This window comes from Drosophila santomea, chromosome 3R (genome assembly GCF_016746245.2).
Source record: "Drosophila santomea strain STO CAGO 1482 chromosome 3R, Prin_Dsan_1.1, whole genome shotgun sequence".
Lineage (NCBI taxonomy): Eukaryota > Metazoa > Arthropoda > Insecta > Diptera > Drosophilidae > Drosophila > Drosophila santomea.
Window position 1 is genome coordinate 6,775,323 of NC_053019.2, and position 24,163 is coordinate 6,799,485.

General features: G+C 41.1%; 3 protein-coding genes across 4 annotated transcripts; 2 read left to right on the forward strand and 1 right to left on the reverse strand.

Annotated features, from left to right (window-relative positions):
• Nucleotides 1–451: 451 nt before the first annotated feature.
• On the forward strand, nucleotides 452–2,570 carry LOC120453859 (beta-ureidopropionase). The gene is made up of 4 exons (XM_039638764.1): nucleotides 452–624; nucleotides 1,238–1,500; nucleotides 1,575–2,194; nucleotides 2,274–2,570. The coding sequence occupies exons 1-4, from the start codon at nucleotides 521–523 to the stop codon at nucleotides 2,445–2,447; spliced, it is 1,161 nt and encodes a 386-aa protein (XP_039494698.1). The 5' UTR covers nucleotides 452–520; the 3' UTR covers nucleotides 2,448–2,570.
• Nucleotides 2,571–11,066: 8,496 nt separating this feature from the next.
• Nucleotides 11,067–11,608, forward strand: LOC120452404. Its single transcript, XM_039636621.1, is given in 3 exon segments — nucleotides 11,067–11,201; nucleotides 11,203–11,284; nucleotides 11,342–11,608. Coding segments are annotated over 3 exon segments (411 nt in total). The 5' UTR covers nucleotides 11,067–11,084; the 3' UTR covers nucleotides 11,554–11,608.
• A 7,084-nt stretch (nucleotides 11,609–18,692) lies between these two features.
• LOC120453981 (solute carrier family 25 member 40) lies at nucleotides 18,693–20,789 on the reverse strand. Of its 2 annotated transcripts, none has more exons than XM_039638935.2 (2): nucleotides 19,844–20,776; nucleotides 18,693–19,413 (listed from the first exon to the last, which is right to left on the reverse strand). In XM_039638935.2, the coding sequence occupies exons 1-2, from the start codon at nucleotides 20,536–20,538 to the stop codon at nucleotides 18,741–18,743; spliced, it is 1,368 nt and encodes a 455-aa protein (XP_039494869.1). In that variant the 5' UTR covers nucleotides 20,539–20,776; the 3' UTR covers nucleotides 18,693–18,740. The 2 variants fall into 2 exon arrangements, with proteins under 2 accessions (XP_039494869.1, XP_039494870.1); XM_039638936.2 differs by having other exon boundaries at nucleotides 18,889–19,438; nucleotides 19,844–20,789.
• Between the last annotated feature and the right edge of the window lie 3,374 nt (nucleotides 20,790–24,163).

The window sequence follows — 24,163 nt, forward strand, 5'->3', positions numbered from 1 at the left end:
CTAACCATCGAAATTGAAATCGTCAAGTAAAGTGTCACAAGGTTGATTTCTGTTATTGGTAGATCACTGCCTTTTTAAGTGACCGTTCCAATATTTAACTTATAACGAGAGCGATCGCTGAAGTCGCTTTTCTTGTCTATAAGATACCCGTTATTCAGATAGAAATTTTCAAGTTCTGCACAAAATGTTTATTGCTTATCAATAAAAATAAATATGTATATATTGCGTATACAATAAAAAAAAATTTGAACACGTGATACGTCATTTTCAGTGTTGGCCTTTCATTACGTATGCTATTTTAATGCCAACGAGTGTATTTAAATGTTTTTCACTATTTTTGTAACACTTGGAAGAGGCGCAGAGAGGAATCCAAAAGAGAGATTAAACTAAATAGAGGTATAGATAAGAAGAGAAAGCGATCGTCAGCAGATTCATTTTATATAGTGCGGCGGTCGGAGAAGGTTGTTCTGTCAATTGAGTCGCTAATTAATGAGATTTTCTGTTGCTGGAAATAGGAAATATGTCTACATTTGAACTGAAAAATTTGAACGATTGCTTGGAAAAGCATTTGCCCCCCGGTGAACTAAAAGAGGTGAAGCGAATTTTGTACGGTGCTGAAGAAGAGTGAGTACAGTTGAAAGACCATTAAGATTAGACTGTATGTCCAAGTAAGAACATCATGTGGGGTGTCTTTGAAACCTCCAGATTATTCTAAATTTGTTTTAATCTTAATCTTTTAACAAACACAAGGGTATCATATGAATTTCTTTGTTACCTTAGCGTTGCCCCGAAGCGTAACGTTACTTTATAAAAAGAGACTTACATTGAATCACATTAAAATATAGAACTTGTTCAACGAGCTACGTATATACCCTTGAGAACATCTGGTGATGAAAGTGAAACGATCGCGAACCGAAGCACGAAAAACAAAAATAAAACTCGGATATTTTTTCAGTGTGTTGGTTTTATCTCTGTATAAAGAAAATCATAAGCCAAATTTATTTATTTATTACTTTGTTTTGTTAGTCCAAGCTACAGACCACATAGTGCGGATCTCTAAAATTGTATTGTTGCTAATAAGGTTGCTAAATCCTTATTTAAGCGGAAAACATCTGGTCATAGTTATTGTTTATATACTATGATTAAAAGTTGTGTTTATAAGAAACAATTTTTTTAATCTACATATATACTCAAAGTACTATATCAAATCGCAATTAAATATAGATTTATTTTGCAGTCAAACGCTTGAGCTACCCACGAGCGCGAAAGATATTGCTGAACAAAATGGATTCGACATCAAGGGCTATCGGTTCACGGCGCGAGAGGAGCAAACTCGCAAATGCAGGATAGTCAGAGTTGGCGCCATACAGAACTCTATCGTAATCCCTACTACGGCTCCCATTGAAAAGCAACGAGAAGCCATCTGGAACAAGGTGAAGACCATGATCAAGGCGGCAGCGGAGGCCGGATGCAACATTATTTGCACCCAAGAAGCGTGGAGTAAGTATGCAAAAGAAACAAGAAATAAATGTACTTCGTTGAATACCAATTCTACCAATGTTTATTACCAATAGCCATGCCCTTTGCCTTCTGCACTCGGGAGAAGTTTCCTTGGTGTGAGTTTGCCGAAGAAGCCGAAAACGGACCCACGACCAAGATGCTCGCCGATCTAGCCAAGGCTTACAACATGGTTATCATCCACTCGATCCTAGAGCGCGATATAGAGCACGGCGAGACCATCTGGAACACTGCAGTGGTCATCTCGAACAGTGGTCGCTACCTGGGCAAGCACCGCAAGAACCACATTCCCCGGGTGGGTGACTTCAATGAGTCCACCTACTACATGGAGGGAAACACCGGACACCCGGTCTTCGAGACGGAGTTCGGCAAGCTGGCTATAAACATATGCTACGGACGCCATCACCCACAGAACTGGATGATGTTTGGTCTGAATGGAGCCGAGATAGTCTTCAATCCCTCGGCTACGATCGGTCGGCTATCAGAGCCACTGTGGGGCATTGAGGCACGTAATGCTGCCATCGCAAATAGCTACTTCACGGTTCCGATCAATCGCGTGGGAACTGAGCAGTTCCCGAACGAGTACACATCTGGGGATGGTAACAAGGCGCATACGGAGTTTGGCCCCTTCTACGGATCCTCTTATGTCGCTGCTCCTGACGGCTCAAGAACACCGGTAAGGGTCTCAGCTTAATACACACTTTGATAACCCAATCAAATGCTATATATAAAAATTTAATAACTTTCATTGACAGAGCTTATCGCGGGACAAAGATGGCTTGCTTGTGGTTGAACTCGATCTGAACCTGTGTCGCCAGGTGAAGGACTTCTGGGGCTTCCGCATGACCCAAAGAGTTCCGCTGTATGCGGAGTCCTTTAAAAAGGCGTCGGAGCATGACTTTAAGCCGCAGATCATCAAGGACACATAAGGAGAACATTTTTACTTTCATTTCGTTTGACTCTGTTGCTATTTACTGGCAGAATGGATTTATAAGAAAATTGCATTTAAATTTGAACTTTAAATAAAGATAAGATTACTACGTTCATAAAAACTTCGAGCTAAATTATATACATATATCATTACATTTATTCTCCGACCAGTGATACCCGGTTGAGGATTTTGCAGCGACAAATTAACTACCCACTTCTTTCAATGATCCATATTTAATATTATTAATTTACTTGATTGACATTGGCTGTGACCTAAAAATTGAGAAAGTAACTAAATAAAACTCATACTTCGTGCTTTTAAGAACGGATCTCATTATTTTCGGCTTAAATGTTACACATTAAATCTGACAGAACTCCAAGTCAAATCCCTTGTGAAGAGTCACATCCTCGAGCCTGGAGAGCATCTCTGTTATGTATATCTCGTTCCCCGATGGCTGCTTTAAAAACTTCCCTCCGTACAAAATGCTGCAATCTAGCATTGAGCTAAGCTTTGACTTTTACGATTATGTTACGGATGAATGGGAACCGGGAAGGGAATCGGAGACGGGATATGCGTTCAAGTGTGGGTCCCGGTGGGGATGGGATATAATCTGTTTCTATTACGTTTGCTTATCTGCATGCGACTCACATGTGCGTTGCCTTGCCGACTCCTAATGCAGTAATAATCGTTTGTGCGTTGCCAAAATGACTCGACTGACCTTGTGGAGCGTTGGCAGTAATTGGTTAGATTATTCTAAATTGGTTTCTCTGCCTTCGACCTGACCTTGTGCGGCAATGGAGTTATAAAGCGAAAAGTGCTTGTCGAGCCCCGCAACAGAAATGGAAATTATAAACTTTTGTGCACCAGGCTGGGGGAGGGGATGGAAGTATGCAAATTGAATTTCGGGCAACATTCAAGTCAAAAGATACAAAGAGACAAATGTGCGAGTTTTGAATATTTATGTACAGCACAGAGCCCAAAAGTGCTGTGATACTAGGTTTCCACGCTAGAGGTTCTACTAACTGACTCAAAGTAAAGCCAGAGTATTCTTTGTCCTATTTTTGTATCCCGCGCTGTGCGAGAAGTGTGGGCTGGAATGTCAGATTTCGTGTGTGTCTATTTGACAAAGGTCACCCGAAAATAAATCAAATATTTACCCAGCCACATTCGTTCATTCAAATTGAAAAGTCACTTTTGCACACACACTCTTGGCGAAAACTGATTCAAGGCCTCGATTGCATTACCCATTCGACATGTTGCTAATAAATATGTTTTCCGGGGAAAGCCAAATAAAACCCAAAGTGACAGAGGTCCTTCCAAGCGAGCCTCGCCCGGACTTCGGGGAATAGCCAATAAAATGTGGGAGCTGCTCGTTTATAGCCGTGGGTTATCCTCGACCAGTCGAACATATTTTATTCAGTGCCCGAGTTGATTGATTAAGCACAAGATAAATTCCCAACCGTCGGCACGCTCAGGGTCCTTCAAGATAATCCTATACATATCGGATTATAATTTTCAAGCCCGCCTGCAGCACTTACACTAATCATACGTAGATATCTCTCTCCTGCGCCCAAGGGGCCAAATGGCAATTGTGACAGCTCAGATATCAGAGCGATTTCAATTAAAAGCCAGCCTTTTAATTAAACAGATAAAGTGGCTATAAAATGGGAGAAAGGCGACCTGGTCAGCAGGTTTAATGGGGGAACTCGATTATGAGCTCATATTTAATTAAACATAATATTTAGAGCTAAGCAGCTCCGAGCGAAGAAGCTTAAGTGCTAGTTAAGTGGGTGCGATGTGTATGGGTGTCCTGTAGGATGCCAGAAACCAAGACTGGGACCGCAATCAGGACCCAACAGCCGGATGTGTGTGTGCATTTGCGGCAGGCTGGTTGCAAAAAAATGCTGAGGACGTGCATCAATCTGAATGCATAATAATGGTGCCACTGTGGCAATCAGTTACTCCCAAGGCGGCATTAACCACCAGCCAAATGCATATTGAACAGGATGTCGACTTCGCATAGGGAGGATGTATATTCTCCTTAAAGTTCTGAGGTGCCAGCAAATCAAAAATGTTGATTTGTTCAGTTCAGTGGCTCAGCGAATAATTGAACCAGCGGTGAACGTGTTCGGATTATCAATAAGCTGTTTCGATAAATATTTTAATTTTTACTGGTTCTTGAAATGGAATAATTCTTAATGAAATGATTTTAGGTTCAATGAGAGTTCAAATAAGATTATTTTTATAGAGAAGATGATTAAAAAAATGTATGTTTCTTGACATTTAGTAGCCAGCAAAACAGACTTGGAAAAAGATTTACCATATACCACAGAGAAAGGGAAACATTCTATAAAATAATCTATTTAAATATTCCTTTTTATATCCAAAACAATTTTTGTTTTGAGCGAGCAGCCGGTTCAGTTCGGTTGGTTCGGCTCAGAACTGGCTTGCATCCCTGTTTAAATCATCGGCAGTGGCGCACACGATATGAATGGGAAATCTTGAGCCGCGTACGTGTGCACAACAGCGTCGCGAAATGAAAAGGAAAAAGGAGCTGAAAAGGAGCAGAATCACCAGGAGCAGCAGAATCACCAGGAGCGGCAGGAAAGAAGCAGCAGGCACGGGCGAGGAAAATTGGAAAGGAAATGTGATGCCGGGCGGCATTGTTGGTGCTCCGAGTGAAATGCTTTGGGGCTGGAGATGGTGGCGATGGCAATGGCGTTGGCGTTGGCGTTGGCGAACTGAGGATGCCGACGAGGTGAAGTTGCCGCCGAAACCTGCCCCCTCATTCAGGGGCCTTTCCATTAAGCAGGATTATTTATTTTATTTCGTTATGCGCGGCAAACAGCTTGTGTAAAGGATTTAAGCTGCTGCTGAATGTGGCGAGCGGCACACAAGCCTGATCCTTATTACCAATCCCAAAACTGCCTTGTAATGAAATACACGAAAACTTAAAACCAACAATCCAACGAGCAAACAACAAAGGCGTCCGTTATATTAAATTCCAGCCGCACTTGCACTTGTTAGAGCCTCAAAGATTATAATTCTGCCACAAGGATACTCGCAGATAACTGGCAATGAAAGTGGGCTGCTCCGGAGGGAGAAGTCCTGTTGAGCCAGGACAATGCAGATAGGCGTTGGGGATAATAAAATATTATGCAACTGGGAGCGAAGACAGGGGTGGGCGGACGTGGTTGGAGGCAGGAAAATGGCGCCAAAGCGGAAATGGAAAACTTGAATGCAAAAGTGGGAAATGGTTACGTATGAATAGAGGGTCCTCTTTGCTGACGCATGAGAGTGTGTGTGCTGAGGCAGAAAAGTCAATTCCCTCGAGGGAGTTCAATGGCTGACCTAATAATTGTAACTTCATTATTGGAAAAACCCATTTGGGGGATGCAAACTTTTATAATTGGGCTTACGTTTAATAATAGTTGACTATTTTGACCTCAAAATAAATGAAACAAAAGGTAAATTGTAATTAGATGTTGATTTTGTCAAGGTTGTTAAAAATGATTTGTGGGCTTGGCTATTGTTAAACTTCCTCTGGTTAACATAAAAATTATAAGATGTAATTACTTTTATAGAATTCCCGTTTTAGTTCAAAGGTTGTTATTGCTTGTTATATATATTATTAGTCAACTAGTATAGGTACTTAATTGTATTTAAAGGAGATAATTGTCAATAGATTTGAGCTTAATTGTAATACTAACGTAGAAGTTTAGCTTAAGCTGCAAATTAAAGTGCTATCTCAATTTTACCTGCATTATTTTCCTACAGAAATATTAATTAAAATGCTTGTTTGCCATTCGGAAACTTAATTTCGTTGCACTTTGTATTGGTGAGTATCTGTGTTTTCTCATTACGATTGCGGTTACTGAGAACCATCGGTTAATGGACCGCAATCCAAGCTGAAAATGGAGTGCAATACGCAAGATGTTCTTTGTTTATGACCAGGTTCCCGTCGGGGCTTTATAATTAATACCTACTCGAATTAACGGCGCCAGGTGGAAATACTCGCAATTGTAATGGTAATGTGAAGCAGAGCGTTGCAGGCCATTACATTTTTGCACAAGACGCACTCAAATTAAACAATAAAATATTTAAAAATTTTACCCAGCATAAAGAACTCCATTCCTCCTCCTTGCCCGATTTACCTTTTTTATTATTCTTATTATGCCTTTATTGTTATGAGCGAGAAGACAAAGGAACTGAAACCGAAACTGTAACTGTAACTGTAATGGTAACTGTAACTGGAGTGGCTAGTGAGTGGCGGGTGGGTGGAAAGTTGGGTGGAAAGTGGCTGGAAAAGCGGGTGGCAAGGTGGGCGATAGGGTGGGGCTCAGCTTTGGTTCTGCTCGACTGCAGATCCTGCGGCTACCTGTGAAGTGTGCGCCATGCTCCGCCTCTCACCTGCTTACCGCACCACTGGCAATAGCAACGGCAGCAGGAAAAATCGAGAAAAAGTGGGTTTTGGTAGGGAAAGGATGCGGTCAACGATCTGACCTACACGGACTTTCTCCTTATGGGGCTGTTAAATGAGTTCAGCTTGATTTTTATACGCGTGTAAACAGTTATAGCATGGGACAGTTAATGTTTATATGACCCTTCTAATGGCCATTAAATGTGGTTTAGGGGGTGCGAAGAACATAGATTTTATATTCGGTTTTATGAATATTAGATATGGTGTTGGTACGTTATGGTGTTTGGCAGCAGTACAAAAACTTGAAATATTATAATCACATTAAGCACTTGCCATTTTTAGGTATTCCAGGAACTTTTTATTGTGTAACGATAATTCCTAAAGGTCATCTTAAGATATTTATAATATTCAATATACATATGTGATTGTAGCCAAACTTTTCCGAAATGTTAGGTAATAATCTGGCAGTCACTGGTCTTCCAAAGAGTAAGAAGACGTCTTTAGAAAAGTGCGTCAATTTGTTAAAATTCTTTCTTTATTTCCCAACCAGACACGGAGCAGATGCACAAACAAAAACAGAACAATTTCTAAATTACTCCAGCTTACACTTGCAGTGGCTTCACTTCCCATTCACCTTCACTTTACTGACTTTTCCAGTGCCGAGCTGATCCATTCCGACGGACGCATCAAAAAGTGCCAACCCGAGGACAAAACCATAAAAATTAATTATTTCTTTTTGTTGGGCTAAGGCAAAGAGAAATGTGTCGAGCAGGGAAAGAAAGCAATCCAAGTGGAGAAAGGATGACCAAGTAGTGCACGAGGACGACATGAGGAAATTGCGCTGAGTTCACCAAGCGTTTATTGTTTAAATTTTCTACATTTTCTCCCGCTCGCAAGCTCTTCCTCGAAACACACTGGAAAACTGAATATATAATCTGTTCATGAAGAATTGCACTAATTTTTTTTTAACTGTCATTCTTGTCTCAAAATGCATTATTATATATGTGATTGCAAAATAAAATGTGGACAATAGTAAAAATTTATTCTAACGCTTTTTACTTATTAACACTCTTTTTCATTTACGGGAATAATTCGTTTTTTTACAGTCGAAACCAATTTCAAAAAGCGAACAATATTAAGAATGAACACATTGCTGATAGAATTGTGACCTAATAACTGCTTAAATATTAAAGTCATAAGACTTCCATTGGGATTGCTTAGTAGTGTAACTATTTTGCTCTTAATGTTCAACAAAACTTATAAATGCTACACAATCTTTCTCTCTTTGGCGAAGTTTTCCCACTTGGGTTTCGCCCTTTAGCTGGGTTCAGGTCAACCCAGCTGTTGGCCGCCGCATCCGGCAACTCGTGAATTTTTCACCAGGATAAGCAACAGTGCTGCAAGTGCAAAAAGCAGAGAAGAGGACCGGCAGCAATGGCTAAAACAACAATGTGCATCGCACAGTGACAACGGATTTATGCTTAATTGCCAACGACATGGAGGCGTCTAACTCTGTTCTCCCCCGCGGCACGTTTTCCCATGGCCATGGTGCGGAATTGTGGAGCGGCATGCTCCTCTGTCACTCGGTGGCCCCATTGATCTGCTTTGAATACGCCAATCTAGCGGACGCCTGCCTCGCACCGACTGGGAGATAATAAAGTCCGACAGTTGGATGGCAGTAGTTCGCACTCTGTTTTTCTGGATGCGCAGCCACATGCTGCACATGATGGGGTTGTTTTTGCCAGCTGCCAATAACGTTAATTACGACCACGGCTGTTAATTAGGTTTTAAATGTGCATACGACTAATTAACTCGAAGCGAAGGACGCGGCATCCAAATGCAGACTGGCAGCTTTTTACCTCAAGGACGATGGACGCGCTTGAACTCAGTATAAACGAGCTATCAATAACTAACCAGGTGCTAAGTAGAGAGCTCGTCGAGAGATTAATGGAACCCAATTCGGGATCTTTTTAAAAATTTTAGTTTAAATGTTATGTGTTGCAATTTCAGCTCTACTCTACATTAATTTTTCGAGTGCTTCATACTAAGTTATTGCTTTAAAAAAATAAAAGAATCTCTCAGGACATTTATGGAAATGTCCCAAATTGTCAAGAGGCTCTTGTGACAAAGCTGAGGAAACTTTATCCCAGTTGGAGATACATATACACAAAATGGAAACCAATTCTCGGGGAAACCGCAGAGGGACCGGCTTGCTCGACCTTCCACAAGGAAAAGGTTCAATCTCTTGATGATGATTACACCTTATATGTTGCTGGAAAAACAAGTCACGCCAACAGCTGTAGACATCAACTAAGCAACGAGGGGTGTCTCGGCTCCAAAGTGGAATACCAAACATTTTTTCTTTGTTCGCCTTTATTGAAAAATTGCTTCGCCCAAATCGATGCCTCAGTGGATGCAAATGGCTGGTGCCAAAGGCGGGGAATGCTTGGAAAAAAGATAAAATTTAATGAAATCCGAATACGAGGGATCTAGCCTAGTGCAGTGTGGAAAATCCATTAGCTGGAATTGATTTTTCGGTTTGCTTTTCAATCAACTTAAATCCTAGCGCCTGCTGAGGCCGCTGCTGCTGGAAAATGCTGTGGACCCGTTTGACCATCAATCATGATCCGCAGTCTTTTGTGCGGAAGAGCAACAACAGTGATATAATGAAAAGAAACAAAATAAATCATTTAAATAAATGCCAAATTGGACAATGCATAATGGAGGAATTTAAAAAAGTAAGAAATTATATATAGTACACATTTGACAACCTTTCAATATCACTGCTTGGCGATATTTTTATCGGCGCACAAAAAATACCCGCGGCTACCACTTAAAGCCTTAAAAAGCTTTTAAAATAAAATTTACATTGCATCATTTCAGCCAACCCGCCAGAAAATTGCCAGCGGCCCCTGGTAGCTGAACTAAATAAAAGGCTGTGAAAAGGAAATCTGCACATATTGGTCATTAATAAAAGTTTTTGCATATTGATACAAAAAGCAAATATTGATAAACAAAAAATGAATACGGCTTACATCTGCATGGGCGAGGGTAAGGGTGCGGGAAAACCGAAAGAGCCAAGTGGAACCGAGCATACAAATAAATAAATAAAGCGTGTGTGAAAAGGCAACAATAAAACACATCCGACAGGTTCTACAAAACCAGAGATGTCCTCGTGACGTGAATAAATCGAGCAAGGATGTCACGAGGAGCATATTTATTCCCTTCCAAGAAATTTAAGGTTGCAAGGCGACTTTTCAGGAGTTTCAAATTTCAGAGCAGTTTTATTTGACCTCATATGTCAACTGAGCACACCGCTGCATATAATGTATTACAACCATCTGAAGACAACACTCCTTTGTATCGCAGCATCCCCTTCGCAGTGAGTGCGGTAAAAGCGGTTGCGATTTCAAGTCAATTGCGTCGTTATTTATCAGCCACCATGATTGTAGAGTCCTGTGTCTGAATGGGAGGCGAAAAATAACCAGCAAAGTCAGAACATTGCGATGTTTTAAGCATTGTTCGATTGCATTGTTGCCTTTACTTGGATGAAACCTGATCGAGATTTCGTAGTGTGTTACTTCGTTTTATTTGTTTAAAATATTCCCAAAAATAAAGGTCCGAAATAGTTTTTGGCTCAAATTACCAATTAGAGGCGAAATTGTTTAACTAAAAAGTATGGGTTAAACTACGGAAAATGTTTACCAAATCGTAGCTAAGGCAATTTATTTTCCGCTTTATAATTGTTGGTCAGGTTAAATCCATTTGATTTTAACACCAAAATCTCCCGCATATTAATCTGCAGAGACTTTTTGCATTGTCTATTTGATTTATATTTATTGGAAATGTACTTTAGTGGTCGCAAATTTCCGCTGTTCATTAAGGGCATTGTTTAAAAACAAACGAGATATTCTCCTGAATGGGTTTGCGGTTACTCTTTTATGACTGTAGCTATGTCTCCTGTGTTCAATGTGCAAAGTCGTGAAGCCTGCGGTTATTAATTGACTTTATTTTTTAGCAAAGGTTGAGCACTTTGCTAGTTCATTTCCTTATATTGCGCCAAGGTATTTATATGTTTCATGCATCTTAAATCTGTGTCTTTGAGGGCAAAATCATTTTGTTACGCTTTAAAAGGCAAATAAATCAAATGACATATTTTTAATTAAATCAACGATTCGTTTTTTTTCGCTCTCTATTGTTATTGGAGACGTCAAGATGGGGAGGTTGCTTTTCGTTCTTCCGATTTTATCCTCAATATTTTTAATTCAGTGCCAAGCAAACGCTTTGAATAACACAACAAAGAACGAAAAGTATAAGCAGCCCAATAAAAACCCTACAAATCTCATTCGACATAGGAGGTAACAAGGCGGATTCCCCATATGTTTCCAGGTTTCAGCGAACATGTTCAACTCAAGGTAATCCCAATAATAAGGTAATTATTTTAAGAAAATCCAAATTTGATAAAATTTTAGAATGTAAGGAAATGGAATTCAGTGATATGCTTGACTCCATTCTAAGCTCGGAGTCAAACACGGAGGATGAACCGACAAAGGCTCCACCGAAGAAGCTTCCACATAGACCACGTCCACCCTACAAGATTCGACGAAGGAAAAACGGACACATTCTTCATGACATTGTATTATGGGTTGAAAGAACAAAGAGGGCAATATTTGGTTTTGGGTAACTTTTTCGCCTAGTTATTTTCAAGTGAAATACAAAATATTTACTAATGTTTAAAACAAGTGTATTTTTAATAGCAAACCCAATCCATTTAATTTTAGGCTATTTAGGCTATTAGCCTAGCAAAACAACGATATTTTACAAAACTAATAATATTTCAGGTGATTAAATATAAACGGGTTAAACGGCTTAAATGTTCGCTCTTGCTTAAATGCTTTATAAAAGGTGCTGATAAAGTAAATTTTTGTTAAAAACGCAACATTTTAAGATATTTAGACTTAGATAAACATAATTATCCAATATCATTCACAGCGGTAATAAAAGTGCATGACTTACACAGCATCAAAAATATGCCATAGTTTTAAATTCCTTAATTTATTTAATTTGTTTTGAATTTCGTTGCATTTCTGCATTTAATTAAAGCTGATAGGTGGTATGAGTGATGTGGCATGGAATTTATCTGCATAACTCATACGTCACGTTGGACGTTTGGCAGGTGGGATAAACTTGTCCCTTTTGTCCGTGTCAGTTAGTTTGTCCCGCGGAGTCCTTTGTTCGGCAGCATATGCGAGTGTCGGAGAGGCAGCTGCAGCTTAATGATTTTCACGCTTCTGTTGCACTTAAGTTGCAGTTTTCTCTATTTTTCGGCTTGAAAAAGGCGTTAATGGCAAACAGAGGCGACAACAGCTGGCTTACAGAACGTGATGGAGGGCAGAAGAAGGAGGCGAATGCACACATGCTCATTTGGCTGGCGGGCAACAAATCCCAAGTCATTAGTCGCTGCCCCGTCTCCGGTAACTGAGAAAAACACACTGCAAACTAAATTACAAGGGCTGCCAAAAGCATTACACGAGATTAGAGGAACGGGGGCAAAAAATGGTGACAACTCTTGCCTGGGGAGCGATTCTCACTTACGATTTCTGCTCGACCTTGTTACATTTGATTGGGCATTGCACTTAGAACTTTAAACCTGACTACTTAAATATAATCTTACGTTTAAACAGGAGGAAGCTTTTAAAATGTCAATAAAACCCAAATGAAATATATTTCCCAGTTTATCTTAATTATTAATTCTTATTGTATGAAATGGAATTTGAGCCATAATACAAATGGAGTTTTCGTAAATTATGATAGATTTTGATCATATAAAAGATACTAGATTTGCTGATAAGTATGTAATAGGTAAAAGTACGGGTTTCGACCATATAAACTAGATATATTCTTAATCAGGATCATTAGCCGATCTAGCTATTTCCGTCCGTATTAACGTCGAGATCTCAGAAACTGAAATATATAGAAAAAGATTGGGCACGCAGGATCCAGAAGCAGTGGAAGTTTGTTTCCTTATGTTGCCACGCCCACTTAAGCGCCCACAAGCCTCCCAAAACTGTCACTCCTACAGTTATTTATTTTCTTATTTGTCTTTCCAATTTCTATCGCTAATGTTGAACTTTCTCGTTCGCACTTTCACCAGCTGAGTAATAGACGAGGCACTCGACTAAAGCGTTTGCACTTGTAACTTAAAAAGTTTTGTGACTGCATGTGCCTTATTGTTGAACATAATCCCGTTCCAGTAAGCCAAAAAACATATAGCGAGAATGTAGCAACAAATTGTTCTGGGAACGCACCGCATAAATGCCCCTCCTTGCCGGTAGTTCCGCCTGCTCTACACTGCTCAGCATATTTCATAAGTCAGGAATGTTTCCGGACGGGCTTCTTCCCTGGTCGTCAGTGGATCGGGTTCGTGCCCTCCGAAAGCTGCCTGTCAGCAGACGGCTGACATCTGCAGGATGTGTCCATGGCGTCGCCATCGCTGTCATTGCCCATCAGACATCAGACTCGTGCTGCTGCCGACGTCCTGGCACCTTTGGAACGGGAAGACATGGGGTGGACAGGGATGGGGTATGGGATATAGGTTGGGTGCTCCGTTGCCAAGGTAAGCGATGTGAGTTTAAGCCACAAAAAGAGCGGGCGTGTGTGCCTGGGCCGCCAGGGCACAATTAAAATGCGGAAGAGAAATTAATATCCGCTTACTGACGTATTTTGCCTGCCTTCTTAACAATGCCATTTTTTCAAGCTGCTTACATAATTATGCACTGACTTTGAGGAATGCTAATGGCTATTATCGGGATTTATGAACAGCTTACCGCACATTTTGCAGATTATTAAATTTTCTTTCGGTTTTCTCACATAATTATGCGTATGCTGATTTTTGGCTGAAATGGCAATTTTGAAATGAGTTGCGGTTTATAAATTTATTATTCAATTACCGCAATTAAATTTGACACACGAACGAGCAAACTTTGTGCATTATTATAATGGTATCTTAAATATTCATCAACACTCGGTTCCTTAATTAATTAGTTTCCTCTTTTGCTTGCTGTGTATCTACCAACGCCGCGACTCACATAATGAAGCAACTTGTCTAAAAGGAAGTTCCTCCGTCCCGGGTCAACAGGATCCACCGAGTCCAATTCTCCGCAAAACTCATTTGCATGCGAGGTGCTATCAAAATAAAAATTTAACATTTCCAAATGGGGGTGGGATGCCCACTTGGTATGCAAATTGAACAAACACAAACCGCAGCAAAGTTTGCGATGGGCCAAAAAACAAAAAGGTGAAGTTCAAAGTTTTCACTCCGCTTGATATGATATGGTGGAGTATCGTGCGACCCCGGTTTCGTTTAAAAATCTGTTGAATATGCAAATTGCGCTTAAACGATTGCGGCAACCATTAAATATATTTAATAATTTATCACATTTTTTAAAGCTTTAAGCCGCTTTTCGATGTGCCCCTCTTTTAAGATCTCTTTGCATATTTCTGTTCATCATAAACCATATTTTGTTCTACACACACACACACTGACAAGCAAGTTTCTTCCATTTTAGATTTTAAAAATTTTTGGCATATTTTGCTGCGCAGGTAAGGACCGAACAAAACTTTTATCTCCGCAATTTTCCCAGTATTTGTAGGGAAAAGTTATTACCATTAGCCTAAATAAAATAAACCTTGTTCAAAAATAAACTAATAGTTGCCATTTAAAACAATGACTTTAGAATGGACATTCAGGATTGAATCAAAACCCAAGTAAACATGTTTATAATTATGGAATTACAATTGCTTGTACTTAAATTATTTAACCCTGTTCACTACCATCACAATTTTGTTCATTCCACCTCAATCGGCTAAAGGGAATTTCAAGTTCTGCTGGCTGGTATTCTACTTGCCTTGTTTTAGTGCCATTTGTGCGTTATTTTTATAAAGTTACCTCATGAATTATTCATAAACGAAGCAGACGTACCGTAACCTAAGAAAAACAGCGAGAAAGGAAAAATCTTTAAGTTTTTCTGCTAGGCAAAGTGATGGAGTTGGCAGGAGAAACTCAGCCGGCTGGCAAGCGGACTTTGCTTGCAAATACGAGAATCTGATTAAATTATGGAAAACTTTCTAATTGGTTTATTATTAAGACAGAGATTACCATAAATTACATTTAAAATAAGTAACCCATTTGGCAGGTACACAACAATTGATACGAACCGGCTTACCAAATTATCCCAGTCGAGTGCGCCGGAGCTCATAAGCAAAACAAAGCAAAAACCTTCCCTCATGTTTAATGCACTTGACAGGACCAGACCCAAGAACCTTTAAGAAAGCCCCCAATTTACAGCCTCAAAGTTATGACTTTTACGCCCCATTATCGCTTAAGTTATTTAGCCAACCACGAAAAAAACGGAAAGCGAAAATTGCTGAAAAAACAAGAAAACCTTGCATAACTTATGACCAACAGAATGGGCAGTAGTGTGAAATGGACAGGCCTTGTGTTTATTCAGGACTTAATTAACCGCAATTAGATTTTTACAAGGCGGGTTAAAGCATTTAATGAAAACGCTTAAAAAACAACCGCGCTGATTGCAATCTCTCCAGTGTGTGGATTCTATATAATCAAGTGACTGGCACTAAGTAAGAAATCCACCCGGGTTGAGGAATTTAAAGGCCTGCCAAAAGACCCGTCGAACCATCGTGAGCAAACGGTCAGCACGGTGGCAAAAGGTAAACATTTTTTTATCCTGTCAATTTCGTGCTTTTTAATTAAAAGCCTGCGTGCTCAGGTACAGTGTAAACAGGCCAAGGCCAAAAGGGATAAGCAAAGCAAAAGGTTCGCTAATTAAAAAAATTAGAAATTCTGTCCCTTTAAGGACGTCCAGGGATCCCACTCCCATTCGTCACTTGATGATGCATAGCCATGAAGTGTGAAAAATTCAGCCTCATTTTTAAATAGACTTAAGTCCGACCTCCTCGTTCATTCGTTGTGAACTCGAGGGCTATGGTACCGCCTGCCATTTATTTGGCTCAGTTCTCCAAATTAATTAAACACTCACCAGGCAGAAGGTCAAAGTGGAAATGGTTCCTTCTTCATACACGGCTAGTGGCAACAATTAGCTTTCGAGGGGTCGGATGTTTGGCAAGAAAAAAGGAAACTGAAATAGAATTCTGTCGGTTCGAAGAAAGCGGAAATTTTAACTAACTAGGGGCTGGAAGGCCTTCCACTTCCGCTTCCTTGCCGCCAAACGCTACACAATTACGCGTTTTAATAAAGTTTCAGCGAACTCCGCGCATAAAATTAAACAATTAGCAAATAGTTCCGGAAACTAAGATGCAGCAGCCTTGAGCTCTTTGAAAAATCACCGCGAGGAGAAATAAAAGGAATATTTATTTAAGTTTCGGAATTAAGCACAACATTAAAAGAGCGGTGTAGAAAATAATCTTCTCCTAATTGTTAAAAAAGTGTGGTAAGCAACATGATATTTTAGTCACCTAATAAGGCATCAATATTACTTCAAGGATTACCCATATTAGTTCAGTTAGAATTTAAAGCTTTACATGCTAGTTCTCTAAACCAAATATATCTAATTATCATATATTCTGATTTGGAGAGGATTTAAAAATAAATATATATAAAATAACTATATTAAATGACGTTGGCTGCATTAATATTTCAACTACTCACAGCTTTTGGTTTTCGAATACTACTCATTTATCTCAATTTTTGCCACCCTTTAAGGGCTCGAAGAATTCCGGTCGCTTAAGCGTGTTTGATTTGATTAGTCAATTAACAGTTCATTAGATTTCAATCGACGGCTCTGTCGCCGATTTAATATCTTCACACTTTGTCACCATATAATCCAATCTTAAATCATTTTCATGGCCTCCAATTGCTGTTTGTGGGGATGGGGCAAATAAATCGAATCCGTTCACCCGACCACGCCCACTCAATGTCAATGGTAAGCGGGCAAAAACATACCAGAACCAGAACCAGAACCAGAACCAGAGTCAGAGTCAGAAATGAGATAGACTGCCGACAGAGACGGACTGGGCCATAAATAAGGATCCGACCAGGACGGGCTGTGTTCCGGTGTATTTTTAATGCCACAATTAAATGCAAATACAATAGGGCGAGGAAAAAAGATGGAACTCTCGGACTGACAACACACAGCAGGCAGATGTTGAAGGATGGCCCTGGGACAGCTGAAGGACATCCAGGCGGACGGATCTGTTCTCTATCAACAGCTTTTCCTGCCTGCCGCCCAATTTTTTCCTTTTCTGGTTTTATTTGTTGTTTTTCTTTGCGACAGGGAAAATATTTTTGATGCCGACAACAAAAACCCTGGCGAGCAACAGCCTGCGGAAAAAATATAGACAAGAGCCACGCCCCCTCAACCAGCACTGCTGCCCGCCCTTGGCAACAACAATGCGCGAAAGTAGCTGGAGGACAAAGGATGAGAAAGGAGTGCAGTGTAGCCAGAGGTCCTTGATTGTGGTTGAGCAAAAAGTACGCCACCCATCACACACACACTATATGTACGCGGACGACACAAATGAGATATTCACTTAAATTTAATTTCCATAATATATTTATGAAAGCATATTTTAATTCGCTTTATTGGCTTTATTTTCGTCGAGCAGCAAGAATACCAGTATGAAAAAGGGGAAAATATAATATTAAGCACCGCGTGAGTCCCTCGGGAGGCCGTTAAGTATTTTCATTAATGTGATTTTGCAGAAAAGGAAAATAAGGAAAGGGGAAAACGGTTCGACAAGCCGCGTCAATATTCTTTTATTTAAATACTGGCTTTATTGGCGCACTTTTGATAAGTGTTTGAAGTGTGATAAATTTTGCGCGCTTTGAGAGCAGAAAGACTGCACAATTTATTGAACTGCCGCAATTACCGCGATGGTTGTGAAAAATACCAGTAATTCCATCGATATGATTTTAAGTATGTTACCTTACTCTCTAACCTTACAAGGTATACTTAAAAGAACAAACAAAAAGTATCACGTTTCACTTGCTGTGACCCTAAACACATCTCTACAAGGAAATTCATCCATTTTATTTCATCCAGATAAAATGGAAAAATACACATTTCCCTGTTTTTTGACAGTCTGCTTCCGTAGTTTGTGTTTGGGAATGCTTTGTGCACTTTGTGGGGTCTTTAATAAAAACAAAGGACACATAGAAAAAAGAAGTTTCCGCTTGGGTAATTTTTTTTGTAATAGGCGAATCGTTCGAGCAAAATTGCTGTGGCTAAAAGAAATAAAGAATGGAGGCTGAGGTCCTCGGGGAAAAAGAAGGCTTCTTAATTACTCGCCAAAGTTTTTGATATTTCCAACTGTGATTTATAGATTTTCTGCTGCACTCTTTCACTGAAATATATTCGGTCCACGGGCTTGGGCTCAAATGGCATTTGCAGTGGTCGAAACTGAGGCAAAACGTGACTGGCCGGCAAAAGAAACTCGATTAATGCTGCCTGAAAATGCAGTAAGAACATGTGCGGGAAAAGCTAGCGTAGTTTTTTCCCGGTCCGATGCAGCTCTGAAGTCAGCTTACCTGCCCATCAGCTCTTTGGCATTTCCGTTTAATTCGCCTTTGCACTCGCTTTAATTGCAGTTAATGTAAATGAATGAATATTCCATTAAATGTCAACTTGGGGAGTGGGATACCCGGTATCCTCGGAGCACCAGCAACAGGCAGCCGGAGACTTTAAGCTGCGAAAATGGAAATTGATTTTCCGGCTTCGGAAAAATGTAACTCGTAAAGCGTGGCGCAGGGGTTTGAGGATATTGAATTAGCCTCGCCGCCCAGGATTTACATAAAATATGCGATCTTTATTTACATAGGAGCCTCCGAACTCCCTACTCAATGGCATCATCTTTGACCGGCGTGGCTTTCGGGTTGTCCAAGAGCAGGGCCTCGTTATGATGCCTCACGTTGTAATGGAAGAAGAAGGACTTGCTGTACTCGAAGGTGGAGATCATGATGGCGCAGGCAGGTGCCACCTTAAGAAGCCTGGGTCCGCATCCTGCGAAGAGCCCCCTCACGCCGTGCATCCTGTAAATGCCTGTCAGTCTGCTGAACGTCGACTTCTTTCCGAAATCCCTCGCCGGCGAGTCCGTGAAGATGACCCTTTCTCCAAACTCAATCTGCTCGTGCGTCTTGACCACGTCGAACGGAGTGGTCACAATGGCCGCCACTGTTCCCGCCAGCACACCTGCCAGGAAACTGAGACTGAACGAGGGCTGTGAGCTCTGGCCAAGATTCTGCTTCAGGCTTTCGTAGATGGGCCAGTAAATCCCCGAAAAAGGAACGTCCCTGAGGATCGTGGGCCGCAGGCCCCGCCATAAGCCCCAAACCCCCTGCAGAGCCACCACACTCCGGACGAACTGCAGCATCTGTGCGTAGGTCTGCCGCTGGGCTTGCATCTTGGTTCTCACCAGCTCGATAGGACTCACCACCGTAACTGCACAAATGCGGGCAGTCACCCCGGACATCATGGGTACCACCGACGGTAGAGTTCTCTTGGTATCCCTGGAGGTAGGGAACAGTTTTAAGCCTTTAAAATTAGTTATCTTTAGATTATATTACGTTTGCGTAAGAGGTAAATAAACGTCGAAGCATTCTGCTTCAAATATGTGTATTGATAAACATTAATTTAGCTGTTTTTCGTTTTAAATAACACAATGCAACGAAAAATAAAAAAGAGTTACTTAACTCTGAAGCTTATTTGTTATCTAGAGCTAAAACTACTTTAAAGTTTACATCAACTAAATGCTTATTCCTGCGCTTTTGCTAGCTACTTATATATTCGCTACGGAAAAGTGTTTGATGAGCGCTTCATCAACAAAACTACTTGTACTTATAGAAAATTAATTAATTAATTATAACTATATAACTATATGGACTTTCAAATATCTATATATCAAATATCTACATATATAAATATATTTGTATAACGTACCAGTTTTCAAGTTGCCGGGGCTCCAGAGTATTGCTATAGTGGCGCTCGTACAGCTGGAGGTATCTGGCCTTGAACTGCTCATAAGCCACGAAGTAGATTATGGTGGAGGGCAGGGCGGAGACGAGGGTGGGACCCAGGCCGGACCACAGAGCGGCCACTCCTTCGTGCCGGCTGATCTTCATCAGAGCATCCCAGGAGCTGGAGAACTGTGGTCTTGGCCTCAGGCTGGCCAGCTCGGGGCCATTGGGTCCACTTGCAAAGAGATGGTCCATCAGCCCGTTCGAGTAGAAGAAGCACTTGTGGGCCGGCGACTGCTGCGACTGCATGCGGGTCTTAATCACATCCAGGGGCGTCATGAAGCAGGCCGTGATCATGGCCCCCGTGCAGGCCGAGATCACCTGTTGCAGCGGCCGGATTCGGAAGCGCGGATCGCTCAGCAGTTTTCGGTGAGCCGAATTCGAATTCGTCGCACGGTCGATGGCGTCATCTTCCCGCGGGCTTCTTACGGGCCTGAGGTTGCTGCCGCCGGAGGTACCACTACTTCCACCTGTTCCACCCGCTCCACCCGCTCCACCTGAGCCGCCACCGCCTCCACCGCCGCTAAAGGATCTAGGGCGGGGTCCACGACTCATCGAAATCTCCGATTCAGCTGGATTCGCCTCTGCACTGGATGCGCCAGGGTCTTCCTTCGACATGGCTACCGTCTCCGTCTCCGGTGTGCTAGAACAGTTGAGGGAGAGTCGATCCGGTTTCCAAAAGCATTAGTAAATTTACATTTATGAATTTCACATTGCTTGGTGCCAAAAGAAATTTCCTAGAAACGTGACGTTTAGGATGGCAACTCTACAGAGGAAGAAATAGAGTTGGTACACTCTTGCCAAAGAGAAAGGATAACTTAATTCTTATGTTTACTATAGTTATAGAAGGCTACACCGTGCATTTGGATTGGTCTTTTGAAAAAATAAAATAGGGTTTAGGTAATTGATTGATTGATGGCAAAAAATTTTCAAGTAAATAAAAAGTGGATATCAAATTTTGTCATTAAATTGTAAAGGGTTTTTTTTTTAAACCCGAATAGTCCATGGCGGATTTTGATTGATCTCGAAAAATTAGACTACGTTTACACGTGATGGACAATCTAAACGTCGGCTATTGTTATTGTTTTTATTCAATTATTCGCGGCGAATAAAGTTTTTCATTCACTCCGCTTCGTTTTTGGTGATTATAAACTCCACTCCGAAAATTCCTCTTTATTTATATGATTTGCCATTCCATCGTTAGCCCTTCCCGCCACGCTGCTGCCAAAGCAATTAAAATACTTTTGCACCGACGTGAGAGAAAAAACTCATTCATTCCGGAATTGTTATCGCTCCTGCTTTACTTTATTTTTGGCAATTAACATGCAGTACTCTCAATGCTGATGGCATTCGCACCGACTGTATCCGTACTTCTGCCCTCGAATTTCCCGTCTCCGGGAAGCGCCAGCGAGCTCGAAGGGAGGCGGAGTGTTCATTATGCCAAAGGGGTTCCACTCTGCATGGGAGTTTGCATCCCACATCGACCGCACCTCAAGTCATCCCGCTTCACATCTGAAAATGTGTCAAAGGTTTGACGTACTTGAATCGGGTTCGTGGGTTTCGGATTGCTGCTGGATCGATTTTGGATCTCCACTTGAAACATTTCATAGAAAGATGAATTATGAATATTTAACCTATGAATATGAACCCGTTCATTAATTGAAAACATCTAATGTACTTATATGTCCGTTTAATTTAATTTAAATCATTTTTATGTTTATTGCCCAATTTTTTGTCAGACTAATATTTGTAAAAGCGCGCTTTAAATGTATGTATACCAAGTTTTTGTTTTTGTGCTAACTTCAAACAAACCACTTTTTTTTAGTGTATGACTACCCACAAACCAAGTTGACTGTTGGCAGAAAAATAATTGACATCCAAATGATGACACTATATGGATTCCTGTATGCATCTGACACATGTGCCACCACCTGTCGTCATTTTTTATACCCGTTACTCGTAGAGTAAAAGGGTATACTAGATTCGTTGAAAAGTATGGAACAGGCAGAAGGAAGCGTTTCCGACCATATAAAGTATATATATTCTTGATCAGGACCAATAGCCGAGTCGATATGACCATGTCCGTCTGTCTGTCCGTCCGTATGAACGCTGTGATCTCAGGAACTACAAAAGCTAGAAAGTTCAGATTAAGCATACAGACTCCAGAGACATAGACGCAGCGCAAGTATGTCGATTCATGTTGCCACGCCCACTCTAACGCCCACAAACCGCCAAAAACTGCCACGCCCACACTTTTAAAAAATGTTTTGATATTTTTTCATTTTTGTATTAGTCTTGTAATTTTCTATCGATTTCTATCGATCAAAATATTACCACGTGCACCTTAGCTAACATCTATCGAATCACCAAAGGGTCATGGGTGCAATCCCAAAAGCAGGACTATTTCTTTATGTTTTTTATTCTTATCTCTCTGGCACTTTTCTTGCTTTAAACTTAATTTGGGTTTTCTTAAGTGGGTTGAGTTGTTTTCCAAATCCTTTCTTGTTTTTACCAAGGCCAGGAGAACAACAACATCAACATAGAGACCTTGGAAGAACACGTTGTAGCGCTCATGGAAAACACGAGAAAATACTTGCCGAGGAAAAATGAGGGATGCTAAAGAAGAGGGGAGGTGGCCAGAATGCTACTCTGATATGATTTCGTTGCTAGACAAGTTCTGTAAAAGGTCACGACAAAAAATGGAGTGAGTAAACAGCAATAAAAGAAACTCACGACAATATCATTATACAACGCATTTCTTATGACCAAATCTTCTCAGTGGAGTTCTGTGTAGTCCTTCTTCACTGAATGACATTTCACATTTTCGTTTTATTATTAGCCATGTTAAAGAATCTAATTATTTTATAAATGAAGATCCCAATATACAGACTTATTTTCAAATAATATGGATTTGAATCCTGAATACCCCTTGGAAGCGTATATAGTAGTGTAAAAAGGTGGCCAAAGGAGGCTGCGTAGGCAGCCTGAGGTAAGTTTCGAACGAAGTATGCCCCCATGCACATGACATACTAACTAGCGCTGCTTTGCATCACCTACACGGCCTCCCCCGTCCAAGTTCCCTTCCGGAATCCCATTCGCCTGCGTGACAACGTACCCGTCATCACATCACACGCAGACATTGTCTTACAGTTATGACTGGCGTTGCTATTTGGAATTCGACACGTACGCGAGCATCCCGGGACACGTAGAACGGTGTAATCCCGGGAAGGGCTGTTCCAGGGGGTGGACGTCTTGTGGGTGGTCTTTGGGGGGTGTTCGCGGGGCAGCTTGTGCCGGTGTCGATTTTGACACGTTGCCTGTGTGTGGGAACTGGTAATTGTGGTGTAAAACTGTAGAATAACAGCACTTAGCTGGCTGCTAATACGAGCACGTGTCTGCTTTGTTGCACAACACGGCGTATGCGCAATGCTCATCCATTGTAGAAATAGGGCTTTCTACAATAAAAAGTGCGCGCCCAATACGAACCCAATTGAGTCGAACTCGATATGCTTTCAATTTGTCATTAGCATACTCGATTAATTACGAATTTCTGCTGTTAATCAAGTTCTCCGGCAAATGACTAGTCGGTTGGAATTAGAGAAACATTTGCCCATGTTATTATCTACATGCTGTATCTGCTCCAAACAGATATTCATTTTAATCAGCTTAGGGGTGGGCGTTTTCGATTAACTGCTGCCAGCTCATATGCATATTTTTATTTAATTAAAGTCGAGAGTAAACAGCAAAGGAATGTTGACAGGCGCCGGTGGAAAACGATTGAAGGGACTTCGACGGGTGGATTCGACATATGGCGAGCCCAGGAAAATTCACAGACCCAAAAGTCACAAAGGCCAAAAAGGAAAAAGGGAAAGCGAGGGCAAGGCAAGGAGAAAATGTGGCACGCGGCATTCACCGCACAATTCCATTACGTAAAGCAAACATCAGATGGCGTTGGCTGCGAGGCATGATTGCGTTTGGTGCTTCTTGCGGCTCCACATCGCCCCTTTCCTTGTGGGCGTGGCGCCAGTAAAGGCAACATATTGAATATTGATGCGCATCGATTTCGACTTGAAAGCGGGAAAGTTCAAGCAAGCAAACCACACACACATTCACTCACTTTGTTTATAATAAAAACATTTGCACTTTCTTGCAGTCACGCATTGAATGGCATTTACACTATTCAGCGTGGTAACGGTCGGATTTAAAAATTAAATTGTCTACCAAGGTGTCGAATGTAGCATAT

What these genes read in the sequence shown, in the direction of transcription:
- LOC120453981 (XM_039638935.2), bottom strand. Translation starts at nt 20,538, where the DNA reads ATGTCGAAGGAAGACCCTGGCGCATCCAGTGCAGAGGCGAATCCAGCT. An exon ending in CCCCGGCAACTTGAAAACTG is followed by an intron (nt 19,414 to 19,843) that starts GTACGTTATACA and finishes CCCTACCTCCAG; the next exon opens with GGATACCAAGAGAACTCTAC.
- LOC120453859 (XM_039638764.1), top strand. Translation starts at nt 521, where the DNA reads ATGTCTACATTTGAACTGAAAAATTTGAACGATTGCTTGGAAAAGCAT. An exon ending in TTGTACGGTGCTGAAGAAGA is followed by an intron (nt 625 to 1,237) that starts GTGAGTACAGTT and finishes TTTATTTTGCAG; the next exon opens with TCAAACGCTTGAGCTACCCA. An exon ending in CTGACGGCTCAAGAACACCG is followed by an intron (nt 2,195 to 2,273) that starts GTAAGGGTCTCA and finishes TTTCATTGACAG; the next exon opens with AGCTTATCGCGGGACAAAGA.